This window comes from Chaetura pelagica, unplaced genomic scaffold, assembly GCF_000747805.2.
Source record: "Chaetura pelagica isolate M959 unplaced genomic scaffold, ChaPel_1.0 scaffold356, whole genome shotgun sequence".
Taxonomy (NCBI): domain Eukaryota; kingdom Metazoa; phylum Chordata; class Aves; order Apodiformes; family Apodidae; genus Chaetura; species Chaetura pelagica.
In genome coordinates, this window is record NW_009953964.1 from 10,242,094 (window position 1) to 10,261,115 (window position 19,022).

Sequence of the window (19,022 nt, forward strand, 5' to 3'; positions counted from 1 at the left end):
TCCACACGGCAGCCGCGCCGGCCGCTCACGGGGTCCTTGGGCTCCAGCAGGTGTGAGCCAACATTTCTCACCCGGGTTTTGAAGTGCTGAGTCCAGTTCTGGAGCCTCCCACGTAAGAAAGACGTGGAGCTCCTGAGGGGGCCTCAGGGCGGCCGTGAGGACGGTGAAGGGCTGGGGCATCTGTGCAGGCAGGGCGAGGGAGCTGGGCCTGTTCAGCCTGGAGAGGAGAAGGCTCCACTTTTTACAAGGACGTGTAGTGAGAGGACAAGGGGTGATGGTTTAAAACTTGAAGAGGGGAGATTTGTTTTACATATTAGGAAGAAATTCTTCAGTGTGAGGGGGTGAGACCCTGGCCCAGGCTGCCCAGGGAAGCTGTGAAACCCCTTCCCTGGCAGTGTTGAAGGGCAGGTTGGATGGGGCTTGGAGCAGCCTGGGCTGCTGGGAGGTGTCCCTGCCCATGCAGGGGGTTTCAAGATGGGCTTGAGCATCCCTTCCAACCCAAACCATCCTATGGTTGTATGGATGGAAGTTTCCATACATGACAGAGTAATTGTTTTCTTGCACTATAGGGCTCTCGACCCATAACTCTCCTCCTCTGAACCTTCTGGAAGGCAGGATATTGTGCAGCTATTGCCTTAACATGTTTTTCATATTATGCATTTGGTTGGGTTTTTTTTCTATTCATATCTATTTCTGTGTTTTACATCATGACTTCTAACTTTAGAGCAATGTAAACCACATCTATCTCGTGTCTTCCCAGATCTTGGAAGAGGGGAAAAAAGGGCTCCTCTTGTCTAGTAAGTCATTAATAAAACTGACAAGGCAGTGATATGACAACCAGCATTAAATCTGCAAACAGTTATTTATTCTCCTGAAGTCCTGCAGCCATTTATGTGCTCTGCTAATGTTTATGTGCAGTAATTGGTGGCAAACTCTGCTCTACTTCAAACACTGCACAGCTTCATCCAGCCCATCTACTCTTCTGAAGCTCCATATTTTTATCTGGATCAATATACGACCACTAGAATTTTGCTGGAATTATTACCTAGTCAAGTGTTTGAGGGAAGAAGGGGGAAAAGACTGATTGGCTTCACAGGACTAATGAACAACTGAAAAAAATAAGTTAAGAGACAAAAACTTGATGGAAAGCAGCCGTGTTTCCCCCGTTGTTCATGGAGAAGTTTATCGTGGTGTGCTGGCTGCTGAGGGCCTTGGGAACTCAGAGTCTTTCCTAAATTGGGCATTTTTGACTCTTCCATGGACATCCGGCTTTATCTCAGAAAAATGATACTAACAGCATGGAAATTGTTTTAACTGTGTTGTAATAATATTTTGAGGAACCGGGAAGCTGCTGTGTAGCAGGATCCATTGTGAGTCCAAGGAAGGGTACAGTGGAGTGCCTGCTGTTCACCAGGACACTTTATGCATCATTACCTCAAGAAATGAAAGGTAACGATGGTGATTATGCAGGGATCTCCCTCTTCGTTTCCCGGATAAAATACCAGGGCCACTTTGAAGGAATTCCAAAGACAGCCAGGCGCACTGAACTACAGCAGGTACCAGCATTTATTTTTGAAGAGCTGGCTTCAGAGTCTGTTTAAATAGATGAGAAATGGGAGCAGATTATGATTTGTTTCATCCAGCTCCCTCGTCTGCAAAGCCTTCCCAGATTCAATCCCTTCCTCTATTCAGTCCACATGAAGTTGTCAGGCGAGTACTGTGGGGCTGAGGCATCTTTCCTGAGTGTGATTTGACATCTTGCCTGTGTCAGCCCTCAAACAGCACCAGTTTCCAAGAGACTTTCATGACACCAGCCCCTGAAACACAAGCTGTGTGGCTGTGAGAGGGAAAACCCTGCCAAGAACTTCAGGGGGTCATTTTCACAGTGGAGGTGGAGGGCTTGAAACCCCAACAGGACCTACTGTGAGCCTTGTCCTTGGTGAAGGACACGTGCAGGGATTTCAGAGCAGGCACGGGGACATCAGCTGTAGTACCAGGGACAGTTTTCATTTGTCCTAAGTCATTTTAAACTGCCCTGAGATTTGCTAGGATGCTCTGCTGGTGACTGGGGTCGTGGTTTCCTTTGGAGAGTGAAGACATGCTGAGCTAGCTCCTCTGTGGCTCTGCACACATCTGCTGTAGCTCCATTTCACCACGCCATCCATGGTCTTTGTGCTGATAATAACTGCAGCAGCGTGATAGAGCAGCAGTCGGAGGACTGGAGACAAAGAAGAAGCATCTGTCTGCCTGTAGAAGGGTAAAGGAGCCCTCTTTTCCCTCAGAAATGTTGCAGTAAAGATGTTGCTATTTTTAAAATGGCACCAGTGGAAAAAGCAAAAAGGAATTTGTTGTATTTCTGATTAATTCTTGTATGTTTGAGAGCTGTTTGCAAGAACAAACATCAGGGATCTCAGAAATGTTAACATTTTCAGTGTTTGAAATTATATACACTGGTTTCTGGGAGGTGGGGGTTACAAAACAACAAAATTTGGCTCTTAAATGTGATTGTCTTTATGGAACAGGTGACTCACAGCACAAAATTATTGAACAAGAAAAGGGACCAAAAGTATATTTGATAAAGGTAGCATAAAAGGTATCCTTTTGTTTTATCCAAAGCAAACTTAAACTGAGAGAGTTATTGTACCAACCTCTAATTTAATCTTCCAGAATCATAAAAATTTCAGTTTTTCCATGAGGCTGCAATAGCCACATGCAGCATTTGGGGTTTTTGTGACTATCAAGCAGAACCCGCCTCACTGCTTTCAAATTGCTTTGCTTTCTGAGTTGCCATCCAACCAAATCCATTCAACAATAGTCAAACTATCACATATTGTGCTGTAGAAGAAATATGTTCCTGTCAAAAGGTTATATAAAACATTTTCAAGGCATTTATTAGATTTTTCCCTAAAGAATAGGAGCAATGATTCATATTGCTTCTCTATTCTAGTTATTTCAATACAATTCTGAACAAGGCTTAGAGGTGACCTTCATATTTTATAGTAAAATTTGATCTCTACACAATTTTTTACTAAATGAGGTATTAAAGCATTATGTGCTAGGTGATGGAAATAATGGAAGCCAGGAGAAAAGGCACAATTAAAATGTCTGTCTAGAGAGTTTATGAAGGAGAAACCCAGTGATAGATTTGTGTAAAATAAAGAACCACACAGAAGAGGCCAGGCAAGAGTTCCCCTTCTGTCTGTGTTGCAGAGAAAGGAAAAGGGTTTGCTTTTGAAATTGAAAATTCCAATTTCATTCAGATTTGGAAAGTGAAATTGAAGCAGAACTGCTCAAGGCTCAAAGGAAGAAAGGCCTGCAGCTTTGCTGCCAGTTGGTCACAGAGCTGCACAGTATAGCAGCAACTACCCAAACCCAATACAAATATAAAAAGCTGCTTCAGGATAAACAAATAGGAGCTAAATGACTTCCTGTTTAAAGAATAAACTCACCACTAGGGAAAGGAGGGAAGAAGTTCCCTGAGGCCTTGTATCTCTGTCAGAGTCTGTTAGAGAGGGTTCAGTACAGTGCTTGTGGCTTTTAAAGGCAGAGAGTCTTGACTAGGTCTAACAATTTATAGGGTTATGAATATGTTTTCTTTAAATAAACATTTTTCTTTCCCCAGGAGCATCAGGAACAGTGTGTCATGGTCCCTGTTTTAGCTGGACTTCTCCCCAGAGAGTCAGAAAATGGTATTGCCTCAAGAAACAGAGTTTTCTCTTGGTATCTGTAAGTTGTGTTCTCTATTTGCTTGCAAAAAAAACTCCACGGTGTAGTCCATGTAGACCTGTATGGTCTTTGTGTGGCACAGTCATGTCAGCTGCCCAGACCCCACAGCCCCTTGCAGGGAGCCAGGCTGCCAGCCAGCACAGGGACAGCTCTGCTCCCTGACAGGAGCAGCAACGAGGGGGCAGTCATTGTCTTCATGGTTGTGAATGAGAGTAGGAGACAGAGCCAGCACAGAGCTGTCCCCAGAAGGCCTGTGGATTCTGTCCTTCCTGCCAATTGCAGCTGTGGAAGTGTTATTATTTTCCTGTGCTCATGCTGTGCTGCTCTCTCTGACAGAACATATTGCTTTATTTCATTACAGTTTTGTTAAGTAGCATGTAACGTTTCTCTGAAATCAATCAAGACAACTGCCTCCTTTCTTTAATGAACATGTTAATGGTTTCAGTCCATATTGGGTCTTTCCTGTTGTTCCCAAAGCAATGTGTTTGCTTGGATCCTTTGTGAAGTGCAGTGTTTCATGGAGTGACAAATGCATTCATTCATAAGGAGCTGCCCCTTATGAAGGCATCACCTCCTGAGAGTGTCCTTTGTGCTGAGCCTGTTCAGTATGACAAGCTTGACTCAGTATGTGGAGTTCATGAAGGAAAAGCTATTCAAAGATTTGGCATTTGGGGTTGCAGCTCTAAAATTACACTTTAGCAGCAACAGTAGTGAAACCTACTTGACAGCAGTAATTAGGTGCATGATGTGAGGCAGGTAAACACTGCTTCTCACTCCCCATTTTAATGATGACAAAACTGAAATGCAAAGAGATTAAAAGGAATAGCTACAGACTGGTATCTCAAACCCAGTGAAGTCACTAACTGGTTGACACGGATCTTTGATTCTAACCCCATTACAGTCAGTTTTGTTTTGCTTTGGTTTGTTTGGGTTTTGTTTTTTTTTGGGGGTGAAGAAACAAACCAACCAAAAAAAAAACCAAAAAAGAACCAAAAAGCAAAAAAACAGCCATAGGGTGAATAACAGGCCAGACTTTTCACTGCAGTGTGGACATACAGTAAAAGGCAGCAGAGTGCCAGGAGTGAAAGAAAACATCTCTCCTGGCAGGGCACAGCTGGTTGTCTGCCAGAAAGGGTAAAGCTTGACTGGGTGGAAGACAGTAAAGCCTTCTTGTTGGCATTGCAAAATGAGCTCCCTCAGGGCATGGGAGCCATGATAAATTCCAATCATTTCTAGTCCCAAAGCAGTCAGGCTCTTTTTTTTTTTTGGTATCTTACCTCCTGCAAGGTAATATTTTTTCAAAAGTTAGCCACCAGAACGAGACACTTCTTGCACTCACACCTTCTCCTGGAGATACAGTGGGTGAATAAACAACAGGAGAGATGTGAACCACTTAGTATTGGACAGAGCTCAGATACCAGTCAGTACAGCTCATGTGTGATGTATAGAGTACAGGTGAATCCCTCTAGCCTTGCTCATTCTCCTGCTCTGCAGTCTTTATGACAACAAGGAGGCTCTGGTTTGCTCTCTGGTGGCACAGATGAGGTACACCAGGATGCTGGACCTTCGGTAGTAGGACTGGGAAATAACTCCTCCAGCTTCCCCGTCAGAGTCAGTGGGTGGCTGACACTGAGCTGGAGCTCTGTGACAAGTACTGATGTGCCACCCACGCCAGCAAGGGGGCAGTTTTCTCAAATACAAAAAGCAGCTACAACTGTCAAACACAAAAGGTGCAATCCCGGGCTCTGTGGTGTTAATCTGGTTTCAAACAGAGCAGCTGAGTAGAGAACCAAGTACCCTGACAGTTCATGATTTTACCGTGACATTAAGAACAACAGCAGCTCCTGTTTTGAACATGATAATGCCATCACTGAGCTCAAAATAGCTAATCTCAGCTGCACTGAAGGGGAGAACATCAAAGCTTTAACATCTGCACCTCCAACCTATCTGTCTACTGTCTCTCTCCTCTCCCCTCCCTGTTCCCTAGTCCATTTTGAGCTGAAACCTTTGCCTTATCACATTCAACAGTTGCCTGTTGACTGTAAGAATTAAAAGAATTTGGAGCTGTGGCTCAGCTTGCATGACAGATTATTTCTAAATGTCTGCAAGTCTCTGGCAAGCAGACCTTGGTGCCAGGGTCTCATTTCATATAATACCTTAGAACCACTTGGCATGATGATCACACTGGAGGGGTCCCTGATCAGGCCCTTCACAACACAGTTCACATACAGAGACGCAGTCAAGCTGCCTCCAGCCATCAAAGCTCCAGTGTCTCACAGAGGTTTTGTGGACTGTAAAGTAGGATAATATCCAGGAATGAAGTCACATGCCTATGCTTCCTTCTAACAAGTGCTGGCTTGTTTATACAATCTCCTCTGATAATACTCCCCAGGAAAGTCCCAGCCAAAATCATCTCTTGGTTGCACTGTAGGGGCTGCACCTGTTTGTTAATGCCAGAAGGCATCTATCTCATATTTATTAGCACAGGCATATGGGGGTAGAAGGAATGAGCTCTGGATAGCATTGTGCTACCCATAAAACTCAAGAAGTCCTATTAACAAAAGGGCTACAAACATCCAAGAAGCAGTTTATTAATCCAGCAGGTTGAGCTAACCTAAGGCCTACAGTACAATAGAGATAAGAATTTTTAAATCAAAACAGACTGATAAAAGAGTGCATAACCTGCAGCTCTGGACTGAAAACATAAAATCTGCACTGAGCTACAACCACTGTAACAACAAGGAGATAAGAAATTCTGTTTAGAAACCTGATTTTTCACTTGCTTTTATAACTCATCAGTCATATGAATGCATAACTGAAGAATTTTTGCCACAGAACTGGCATTCTGGTTTTTGAGTGAGCACAGTGAAAGGTGTGCAGGTGAGGAAGGATTGTTCATTTACTACTGCTAAGATGGTGCAGGGCACCAGAATGATCAGAATACATGGGAGCACGACTAGACCTGATGAGAAGACTGAAACAAAAGACTGTAACATGCTGAGAAATGAAAGCAGCTTCTCAGAGCAGGATCCATTCATCTGTGGAATGGACCTATAAGGATCCAAGGGGGACCCATGACTTGAAACAGAACATGAAGAGACAAAACAGTAATAAGTGCACTTGAGGGATCAAGGACATTCTGCCCCAGCTCTTCTATTTTACAGGACTCTGCAGATGGTGCTGTGCCTGTTAGTGCTTGTTAATGAGTAGCCTCAGCCAGAGATCAGACTGGTGATTTGTCTTTAACAATGGAGAAGTAGGTTAAAAATTCCAGGAGGGGGGACACACAAGAGCCCCTAAGGAAAAAGGAAAAAAAAATACAATGGGGCTACAAACACTCACATAACATCTGACATCTTTTGGGGTGTCCTGTGGTCAGGGATAACTAAGAATCAGTTCCCTAGAAAGCCCATTACTCCCATGCTCCATGGCTCCAAAACTCATGAATGGGGTAGAAAGCCCCATTTAACTTATAAACCACTTGATGAATTTCAGCAAAATTTAACAAAGGGTTCAAGGTCTCCAGGATGCTACATTTGAAAAGTTTTGTGTCAGAACATAGCAGGCAAAGAGTGCCACTGTGTGAGCTGACACATGATTAGACACCAGAGAGACAGGCAGCAGGCATAAGCCCATTAGGAAACCTGGGTTTCCTAGATCTGTGGCTCACTGAGCTACTTGCAAAGATATTTGTTACAAGTTGCAAGTCACAATTCCACAAGGAGCACTTCAAACACTTCCCAGGGTAGACTCCAGCCTCTGGGGGGACATGAGCCACTTTGAGAGCCTTCAATAAATAGGGCCAAAAGGGGAAGGCCCTATTTATTAAAAAGGCCCTTTTTGTTAAAAAAATAAATATCTCCACTAAGAATTGATGCAACAGGGACCACAGATTAGTGAAGATATGACATGATCATAAAAGCCATGACAGCAGGTTGCTTTCTAGCTTCCTAATCTGGCTGTGATAAATGTCCTGCCTCAGAGGGTCACCTCCACGCTGCTCCTAAATGTAATTTTTTGTCCTGCTGATGGCTGGGGCAATGACACAATGTTGTAAATTTGCTTTGCAGCCAAGGTGCCCCATCCTTCTCTTTACACCGTTAAGTGATGCTGCAGCCCAGAGCTTGTCATCTTCCAAAGTGGTTTCAGCAGAGGAAGCTCCTTTTTCCAATTGCACATGTTAGCAAACATCAGGGATGGAAGCACAAAGCAGCACAAGGCAATAAGAACTGGCTAAAAATTGCTTTTTTAAAATTAGCTTCCTTGGAACAGAAAACAACTGTGTTGGTACTCCTTGAGAAACATTCTTGTCCAAGCAAGTCAGAAATGCGTATGAGCAGTGGAGAAAAGCCTGTGGTCATCCTTCAGTTGATACCCACACCCCACATTGGAAGCAGTAGGTGCTGAAAAATTCCGGGCACTGTCACCATTAAAACCCCTCCCACACCTGGATTCACAAATCATTACTTTTTTTGAGCATCTGGAATAAATATTTACCCCTGAGAATTCAAGATTTGCTTTTCTCTGAGTATTTAACAGCTCTTTCCAAGAGCCTGCCTGCTTAATACATGACTGATGGAAATAAAATTATTGTAAGAAGTGTTTAATGATGATGCTTTTTGCTGCAGTAACACTATTCATCTGGCACATACAATATGTTTTACAAGCCTCTGGGTGCTGCACTTGCCCTTTTTCACAGAAGAAGAGAGCAAAGCTCAGCAGTTTAAGATCAGCTCATCTAGGATTTGACAAAGCTGGAAAAGAGAAGGAGCTGAAAAGAATTTTACATCCTGTTTCACAATACAAGAAAATACGATATAAGAGCTGTTCTTCAAGGCAAAGCGGAAGAAATAGCAATTAAAGGTCCCCTGAACAGGGTATGCCAGGGACAGTGTGAAGTCAACACTGCCCCTGTGTTGCTGGTCTGCTGGCAGAGCTGTTTGCTGAGGCACCTCAGCAGGGCTGAGTGCAGCCTCTTCCAGCAGTGCCACTGGATGCAAGAGTGGGGCTCCAAACACGGCCTGAAGGTTGCCTGGGCCTGTTTGTAAAGGAAGGGGTGCAAGGGACTGACTGCTGTGCTCACAACAGGGGTGGGGAATGCAGAAAGCTGCCAGGCAGCACAAGAAATAGTCCTGAGGTTGATTCAGACATATTTGCAAGACACCAGGTTCCTTGGGAAAGGCAAGTTTGGAGATGATGATTGTGGCCTCCTGTTGCTTGTGTCTCTGTTTCCGTATGGTCATATGCTCTGGGCGTAGCCAGAGCTGTACACACTTGGCAGCACCCACAAGGTACAAAACTCCACGTGACTGATGCAACTTGTAGGGAAACCTTTGCCTCATATGTGTTGTCACCTATGAGAGCTTGAGTAATGCTGCAAAGTGCTGCTGCTTTTACCCATGCAGAAACAGCCCTTGGTGAGTCAGAACATGGAAATAGCTCTGCTGACAGGGAAACAAAGACCCTGGTCTCCTGCCATAGCATAGAAGCAGTCACTGCATTTGGAAAAGAGCAGTTCCAATTATGCATTCTGGTATACAGTGATTGCTCAGAGAACCTGATGTTTCTGCAGAACCTTTTTACCTCCTTCAGTCCTTTTGTTTACCTGCAAAACTACCAGCTGTTGAACACAGAAAGTCCAGAGGAGAGCAGCAAGAGAAAAGGGAGGTACAGCAAATGAGCCTTGTGAGGAAGGACAGAAAAAAAAATGACTTGGTTTAGTCTGGAGGGGGTGGAAGAGATTCTTGATAATACCTTTTAAATACATTAAGGTGCAGTATAGAAGGTAATAAACTATTATCTTATCTGCCAGGAGACAAGAAATAATAAATTGTGGTGAGGGAGATTTATTGGTTAGACATTAGGAAGGGCTCAGAATAGACTGTGGAGGGAGTGGATGAAATCTCCATCACAGAAGCCTTGGAAGAGGTGAGATAGCCTGCAGTCAGGAATGGTTTAGCCTAAGGAGCTCCAACTCCCTTCCTTTTAACTCCTATGATGTTTCCTTACACTATTATTCCTTACAGTATTCTTCTAGTTTTTGACTAAAATACTCCAGAACATTTCTCTGCTTGGGTTGCAGTGAGATTAGCTCATGTCCTTTTAATTACATAATTACAAAGACCAGGAATCCAAGCAACTATTAATGACCCAACTCTCACTGACTTTATGTGAAGCAAATTGGAATTCCACACACCAAAGAACTGCAGCACCAGGCAGACCTTACAGAGACCAGCAAACTCTGTGCTTTAGTGAGGCATCTTTGCCTCTGTAGCTTATTGCACTCCTTGAAGCAATGGATCATTTCAAGCAGTTCTTGCCATGCTCCTTTTGCTGTTTTAGCTGTGTTGAATTGTGTACTGCAGGGTTGTCTTGGAGAGTTGAGATCCACCCTTTGAAAACACTCAATTCTTTTATCTAACCTAGGAAAGAGAAACGGAATTTCAAAGTAAAGTTGTCAGTAACAAAACTGGACCAAAAATGCTGAACCACTGCATAAATTTGTTAGCTGGGGTCTACTAACACAGTCGTCTGCTGAGTTCAACCTTGGAGATTAGCTCCCAGCAACTGAAGCCCTAAATTATTGTTTTAATAATCATGTCTGAATTCCTGTCTGAAGTCAAGCGTCACGGCAGGAAGCAAGTAAAACTTTATCCTGGCCTCACTGCCTGGGTTTGCTATCATCTCATGAACATTCACCAGGCCCTCAGGTCTGGTGGCTCAGTCTCTGGTATTCCCGTGGTGATCTCTTGCTGATTTCCCTTTTGAAGGTTTTTTGTTTCTGCTGCTCAGATCTTGGCTGACAGGAATGCAACCGTGCTGGGTGCTGATTGCAGCTGGCAGGTGGATTAGAGCACATTGAGGTGGCGTGAAATGCCTCTGACAGGCAGAAATGGCAGAACAAGGGATTGCTTCACCATCAGAGCCCAGAAACTGGTGCACATGGTCACACTGAGGAGACAAGCTGAGGAACGTGCAAAACACTTCTTGCTTCCACAAGCCCCAGTAGATCTTCCCAGCTCAAAGTTTTGGGCATGTGCTTCCAGTTCCCTTCCTCCTCCCCGAAACTGGTTGATTTCTCTGAGGTGCAGGATGTTCTCAAATTCTTCCGAAAAATGTGGGAGCAGCAGTTGCCAAGTAACAAAAACTCATCACTCTTTTCCTGAAAAGCACAATTCCTCATTTTTCTGTTTTGCAGAATGGACAGATGAAGCTGTTTTATGACACTGGTCTAGTATCAGGATAAATTTTACTCCAGTCTTGCCCCTAGATAAATCTGTTGGATACGGAGTTCAAGGTGAGGTAGGGAACTGACTGCCCCTTGTGACTCTCAACTTCAGAAGCAAAACTAAGGATGCATTTCATGATTCACTGAACTGACTCAGTGACCAGTGTAATGAGATTTCATTAACAATACAGCAATGCTGTAGCCAGGGAGAGGCAGCCTGACATTTTATCAAGAGGTGTCCTTCCCTCACACCTACTTGAAAGCCCTCATATGGCTGATCTCAAGCAAAGTTGGAACAAAGCTGATAAATCCCACTCCTTCACAGGAATTATGAGCCAAATTCAGACCCTTGTGATATTTGAGGGACTAGAGGAGGTCCACAAAATAACAAATAAGATGACGAGGGCTGAAGAAGCTGCCTTAGGAGATGTGACTTAAGCTCAGAGAGGAGAATGCTGGAGGATAGCATCAAGGTAGGAAGGCAGTGAGTAAGCCTTCTGAAGAGTAAGTTCAGCTGCTGTTCAGCAAGAACCACAGTGCTAGAACCAGAGGCACTTGCTAAAACCAGTAGGGGATTTGGTTTAACGGATAAAAGGAAGTACTTTTTTACACCGGCAGTGAACTTGTGCCACAGGAGGCTGTGGAAGCAGAGAGAATTGTCAGGGAACGGATTAGACAAATTCATGAACAAAAAGTCTACAAATGGATACTAAATTTTGTACACAAGGATGTCCCCTCTAACATCTCTAATACAACAGCTGTGGCTACTGCTAGGGCTGTGAGAGGAGTGGACCACAGAAGTGGCCAAGTTAACATGCTTTCCCTAAACAGTATCTTTTATTGCCTCCACCTAAGACAAAATACTGAATATGATGGATCCAGGTTTGCCATTATTTCTTGTCTCTATTTTGATACAGGCTCTTTTCTTCCTTCACTGTGGCAGAGTTCACTCCCCTTTGGATGTTACTCATCCTGATGCCAAGAGAGCCAACAATCTACCCCATCTTTCAAAGAGACCCTCATTAACCTCAAAATTTCATCCAGGGGCCCATCCTCTTCTTAACATCTTGAAGTTTTGTTCTGTGGTCTGTTTTCCTTCTTCCTTCCATGCAGCACCAAGGAGAACCACCTTGTAGCTGAGCTGTTTGTTCATCCTGGAGACAAACGGTGTCTGAAAGTTTGTGACACATTAGCAGAGGGACACAGTGACAACTCCATGCTTGTGCACTTCAATAAGCTGGTTATAAACAAAAATATTTCTCCTCTAATATTCACAGTCCTTGCTACCACACTGGAGTGGCTTGAACTAATGAAGATCTCCTCCTGTGAGCTCCATGAGGCACCTGCACTACTCCTTCTCTACTCATTACACTGAGCAGAACACAGACCAGAAAAAGCATTCTTTGCTGGCTATAAATCATGAGTGACACTGAGGTATTGCTATTAGCAGCATAAAAAATGCTTTCCTCCCACAATCTCACTCAGCCCCATATACATACAAAAACTTCAGCGAAGGGTGCTGGGGTGTCTGGGTAGAAAATTAAATAGAGATTGTGTTGTCTGTAGATAAACTGCTGCCTCCCTCGGTGTGTGTGAGTGACTTTTTTCTGATTTCTCTTGTAATTGACAGAACACTGAGACTAGAGATAACGATGAGCTGTAAAAACCTAGCCTTCTTCCCCTCCTAGGCCCTCCTGAGCAAATCCTTTCCCTGAAACGAGCTCAAAGAGAAGATAAATATTCTGGCAGTTATATGCAATATTATTTTTGGCACTTGAAGAATCTCAAGCTAGATAAGGGAAAACTGAAAGGAAGGAAAAGCTCTGTTTTTTCAAATGCAAGGGACCAAGTTGTACTCACCCATATGAACACAGAATCCTTTCTTTTTTCTGGATTATTGCAGTAATCCTGATTTTCACTAGGTTAGTTGATCCTGAGATCTTACTTAAAACCCAGCACATTCACTCTGGTGAAAGCACACAGTAACAGCAGAAGGACAAACACATGCACAGAAAGCACCAACTTCACAGCCCCTGCCCAAACAAAGACTAATTTGGTTTCATACCATGTTAGCTGCAACAGTGATAGGATTAACACCTGATACCAAGGGAAGCTCAGGAGCTGTCTGTGACCTCCTTCAGCAGAATGGCACTCCAGCCCCTCTCCTGTTAGCATATGTTAGAGGAACTGCTGCTTTCCTGGGCCAGTAGGGATTTCCCTGTAGAACCTTTGTAGAAAGCTCAGAGCAATGTTCCTGCAGATACATTCATGGGCACGTGGAATAAAACAGGTGCCAGCTGACACTGTTTGCATGGGCTGCAATGGGTAATGGCAGAGGCCACACGGTCCTGCAGGGCAGAGAGCCACGAGAGGATGGATCTGGCCTTTGTAGCAGCAGGATGAAGCACAGGCATACACAGGAGTGTGTCATGTCTTTGATTCTAGCAGAGCCCTGACTGCAGGACCCAGCTCACCCTGCATTGATCTAAATGCTGGCTGTACATGATACCTTGGGACAGGGAAAAGTAAAATGTCCAGACCTTTGCTCTTTTTACCTGCATGAAGTTGTTACAGACGTTTATGCTTTAGAAATCAAACAGGAAGGGATTTTCAGAGAAAACTTAAGTGGTTTAGAGGCAAAATTTCTATTGCCTTCTGTGTCCAAAGCACAGCCTTTGCTCTGCAAATGTCAGTGTGTTTCATCAGGCCTGGAAGTTTGATAAGAGACTCTGGGACTTGTGAGGGCTCTTGGAGCAGCCTGTAATATGGAAAAACAGTTACTGATGTTGCTGGTTTTAAATGATGATGTTGCCACATCTCAGCTGTTCTTGTGTCTGTCTGGCTGTGATTAATGGTTGCAGGGGATACTTAGAGTCATCCCCACCTGTGGTGTCTATTCAGGCTTAATAATCTGCTAGGGAGCCCTTAGCAATTAGGAACTGTTCAACGGTACTTTTAATAGTACAGGATTTGTATGATGTGACCTAAAAGAATGTTCTGGCATAAGGAATAGGGTGCTTCTCAGGGAATTCAGAAACTGTCTCTTAAAAGCTGTGAAATATCCTCGGGCCAGTTCAGTGAAGCAGCATTTTGAGGACGATGTCAGCAAGAGTCAGGAAGAGCCTTAGAGGAAATTCCTTTGGTCACTGGGAACAGCACTGTCTTCCAGACAAGCTTTGATGAAACACTTGTTCATTTTTTGTTTTCTCACCGTGTTTCTAACTCTCTAATGAAATCCATTGTCCCTCTCAGCTGTTGTGCCATTGACATGAGTCATTCCATCCCACATCAATAACACCAGGGCCAGCTCTGCAGAGAGGAGCCTGGCTTGGCTGTCACTGATGCACCTTTGCAAGGAGCAGGCAGTGGGAAGATGCCTTTGGTACCAAGAATATCTGTAACCACTAGAGGATCTGCCCTCAACACCAACAGGGTAGGGTCATGCCCTGTCTTGAGTTCTAAATAGTTAAAAAACTTATATTACCTCCGGTCTTTGGTTTCATTGGAACTGATCATGACAGTCAGGCCATCTCTAGTGGAGTGATAACATCTGGGGAACCTTCATCTCCGACAGATTTCAATCTTATGGAAACAAATTACTCCCTTTCTTCTATGCAGCCATGACAGTCTCTAACACGCTATTTATTTGCTCAAACCAAGGTCTGATGAGAAGCTCTGCTTCCATGCTCTCCACCTTGTCTTGTTCTGATTGGCAGTGGACACAAGGGCCACTTTCGCACAGTAGAGCTACCGTAGTTTTCCACTGGGACATGTGTACACAAGTGAGAGCTGATTTCCCTGCCTGCAGTGAGTGAGGAAAGTTGTAACTTTTTCCAATGGGAAGGAAAAAGCAGCAAGATCACAGGCAGAAATCCATCAGTAAAGCTTCACAAGTGTATTAAATAAAGCAAACAGAACTTTACTGCTACACTTCAAGTAAATAGTTTCTCCTTCTCAGTTTGCTCCAGCATAAAAATCCCTCTGTCCTATAAATGCCATTGCCAGGATTCATTTTTGGAAGATCTGGCATCTATTTATTTATTTATCCATTTTTAGTTTCAAAGTCTGGATTGAAATTTAAACAGTCATTCATAATGTCATTATCTGCTTTGCTATGCAGTCAGATACCATGTGTGGTGTCACAGGACAAAACCTTTGGCAAGGCCCCTAGAAGAGCAATTTAGCTCCTCATCCATCTCAGCTGGCAGTGTGATTGGATTCCAAGCTTGCGTTGCTGAATGTGTTCTTTTACTCTGACATATATTATTGAGTGTTAAATCACTTTCTGAAGTGTTTATTGGTAATAGTTTAATTTCTCCCACTTATTTAAACTGCTTTTGAAACAAGCATTTCCTTGTATCTTGGAGTTTGATGGAAACATAGGGAGAGTTCCCTGGGAGGGTGGATTGTAGAAATGACCAGTTCATTAGGTAGGGACAGAATTTATGAGTGCAGTAGAGGAGAACACTCTCCTTCTGTCAGGATGAAATAGCAAACTCCCACCATCATGTCCATGGTACTTCTTAAGGGGAAAGTTTCCTTGTGTCTTGGTTCTCCCATCAAGTCTTGGCCTCTGAGGAGCCAATTACCCTTTTATTGGAACATCAGGGACTTCCTGACAGGATCTTCATAGATCCTGAAACTCCCTGAAAAAAAACAAGCTGTGATCTCCTGAATCAGGTGCTGGTGAAGTTATTAGGCATCAGCACACCCATGCCCCCAAGATGGAGTGTGGTCAGTGGGCGCTCTGGCAGTGATGTCTCTCAGGAAGGAATCAGAGACCATGTTCTTGTACATTTAAGAAAATGAAGCAGAGCATCAGAGAGCAGAAGTAAACAGAGAGATTAAAATCTAGTGTGGCAGTCAGAAGCTGAGCTGGAGAACAAGGGCCAGAGGCAGGTCAAGCCAGGGAGGAGGCATGAGGGCCAGATCTTCAAATAAGGCCTTTGATAATTCATCTCTTGAGGACTCCAGATGTGACAGCCCAGCAGCCTGATCCAGGCTGGTGTACTCAATACTGCAAGTCCTCTTACCTCTTGTCCTTGTTCCAGTGAAGATCTACAAATCAAAGTATTGCTTTACTTTTAATCTTTAATGAGGTCTGTTGAATCTCTTTCCTGCATCTGGGAGTTACTTTCCAATCTGATGAACACTGACTTTTAGAGATGACACCAATGACGATGCTGAGATCACAGTAGCAATCAAGCCTCCTTTGATGGCAGAGCTAAAAATATGCTCCCCAGCTGACACAGCCTTAGGGAGAAGAACATATAGTTTGGTTTAAAAGAATGCATCTTCCTTTGTCTCTGTCTTCTTCTGCCAGAAGACATCACATCTGTGACAACTCTGCAAGCAGGTTACTTCTGTCTTTTGAAGCAGCCATGTAAAGACCCATACTACCTCCAACCCCTGAAAGAATAAAACTTTAAATCTCTCTCATCACCCTAGAGAATGGTGCCTTTGGCAGTTTTGCTTCTCTAGTCATGCTGGCACCTGCCAAGTTATTGCATGGCAGAAGCCACATCTTAGGGTCTGGAGGAGATCACCTCTGCCAATGCCCTAGGTTCAGCTTAAGTTCTCTTGATCAGCTGCCTCAGCTCCTTCCAATCTGCTCCTCTGCTTTCTCTCCTTCTTGCTAAATCCAGGGCACTGGCTCACCAACTCCCAGGCTAATTACATGTTCCCAAAGCCTTGCTTTGGCACTTGGAAACTGGTGAGCAGTGTCACTACTACCTCCTGGGCTTTCTGAGAAGGAGAGCTCATCCCATGGGTTGCAAAGGCAGATTCATGCACATGGTACCAGGGGTTGCCCAGCTTTGACCTGCACCAGCCCCTTCCCTCCCCAGGCCTGTGGAGCAGTGGCACTAACCAGCTCGTGTGGAGGTCTCCCCCCACCTTGGGGGCATTTGCTACAGATGGATCATTAGGGCTTTTGGGTAGGACATGTACAGATGAACAAGCACACACAATGAAGGCTCCACATTTGTAATGTGCAGTATGTCAGGGGGTGAAAGGTTGAGCAACCCACTCTGGCAAATGAAAATAGCAAAAAGGGCATATTTTGCTGGCTAGATGGAAGTCTCCTCTGTGTGGGATGTTTTGTGCTTCTGCATGTATAACTTGAAAGCAGAAGAAGGAAAAATTTGTTTGGTCAGACAGAAATACACCAGATTTATTGTTTTGAAAGATACAGGAGGGTATCTCTAGATGGCTGTGGTAGCTATAATGTTTTGGCAACACAATGTCCCACCATAAAAAGGCATTCACCCAGGAACACATCTGGGCTCAGTCAGCCTCAGTCCTGGAGGTGGGTGTTCCAGTCCTAAACCTCTGTGGGCAGTGGTTCCTGGCCAGAAGTCTGTTTGATGCTCCCATTTAGGGTGTTTGCCCTGAAGATGTAGGACCTGCCTCTAACTGAGCCTTCAGTGTGGATGCTTTCTGGCTTGTTCTGGCAACGGAAGAACATGAGGAAGCCATTCCTGTAGTTCTTGTTCATCCATCCATAAAGCAGGGGGTTGACAAAGGTAGAGCACATGGCCACCACATGGAAGACAGTGTAGAGAAGTTTGTAGTCATGGAAGTTAAGAACCAGATCAAGATCAATGGCAAGCTGGAATATGTGGAAGGGGAGCCAACACACTGCAAATACCACGACTACCACCACTAGCATTTTGGTTGTCTTCGTCCTCCGGCACTGGTTCTCATTGCTTGAAGTGGGACTGACATGATTTTTCAGCTTGAACCAGATCCTGGTGTAGGCATAAGAAATAATTGCAAGAGGCAAAACATACTGCAGGAGGAGCATGGACAGGCTGTAGATAGTGGCATCTCTGTTGTTACCAGAAGGCCATTTTTCTGAGCAAACAGCCATTTTGAGGTTGATGGATGGGATTTCCTCGTACCGGTACTCTCTGAAGATGGCCAGAGGACTTGCCAGGACAGCTGCTGCCAGCCACGTGACAGCTATGATGGTGAAGCTGAGCCTCTTGGAAATCCTGCTGTCCAGGTGGAAAACAATACACCGGTACCTATCCAGGGCAATCACAGTTAGGGTGAGAATGGACACATGGACACTCAGAGCTTGAGCATAAGGGACCAGATGGCAAAGAACAGCTCCAAATTTCCACTCGTCCAGCAGTGTGTACACTAGGGTGAAAGGCAGACAGAGCGTGTCCACCATCAGATCTGCCAGGGCCAGGTTAGCTATGAAAAAGTTGGTGACAGTCCTCATGGTCTTGTACTTCACGATGATGTAGATGACCAAAGAGTTGCCAATGAAGCCCAGCAGAATGATGAGGGAGTAGGCAGCAATCAGAACAACTTGGACCCCCAGGATCTTGGTGCTGTCCATCATAACACTGTGAGACCCGGAGAGATCCTGGCTAGGAGTGACCAAGTCTTTGGCATGCCAGCCCTGTGGCAGCTTCTCATCTAATGCTGTCTTCTCCATGGTGAGGGTGCTGTTGGCTTCCTCCAAAGGTCCCATGCCTGGTGTGAGAGGAGGAGAAGGAGTCAGACATGACAGAACTGAGAACACGAGACAGCAGAGCATCTGCAAGAATCAAGGCTCAAAGGGCATGTCCTACATGGCATTTGGGGCTAAACAGCAGCACCAGTGGCATCCTCCTTCCTTCTCCCATACCTCCCATCCTTCCTCACACTGAATGACCTTTCATCTCTCTTACCTCTCCTGTTAGAGCCTATGGTCAGCTGAATGCCAGTTTCCCAAGGAAAGGTCAGAGGAAAATGCAACTTTTCACACAAGTTTCTGAGATTTCATTTATTTGAATTGAACAGGAAAAAGCCCTCAACCAACCAAGGCCGGACTGATAGGTCCTGAAAAGACCTCCTGCTCATGGACCCCCTTTGCACAAAGCCTCTCCTGCTCTTCAGGCTAGACTTTGCAAAACAGGGAAGTTGCTTCAAACAAACCAAAGATTTTGGACCTCTTGGGGCTGACAGAAGAAATTGATGATGGTGTCAGTCATCTTTGATAAAATTTACTTGCCTACAAAAATGCCCTGAGTCCTAACTGTTCAAGAATCAGGAAAGGAGAAAAACAACAGGG

The 19,022-nt window shown here is 44.5% G+C and overlaps 1 protein-coding gene across 1 annotated transcript; it reads right to left on the bottom strand.

The window, feature by feature from the left end:
* Nucleotides 1-17,276: 17,276 nt before the first annotated feature.
* LOC104392616 (neuropeptide Y receptor type 2-like) lies at nucleotides 17,277-18,440 on the bottom strand. The gene has a single exon (XM_010002044.1). It carries the CDS (start codon nucleotides 18,438-18,440, stop codon nucleotides 17,277-17,279), a length of 1,164 nt encoding a protein of 387 aa, XP_010000346.1.
* Nucleotides 18,441-19,022: the final 582 nt, after the last annotated feature.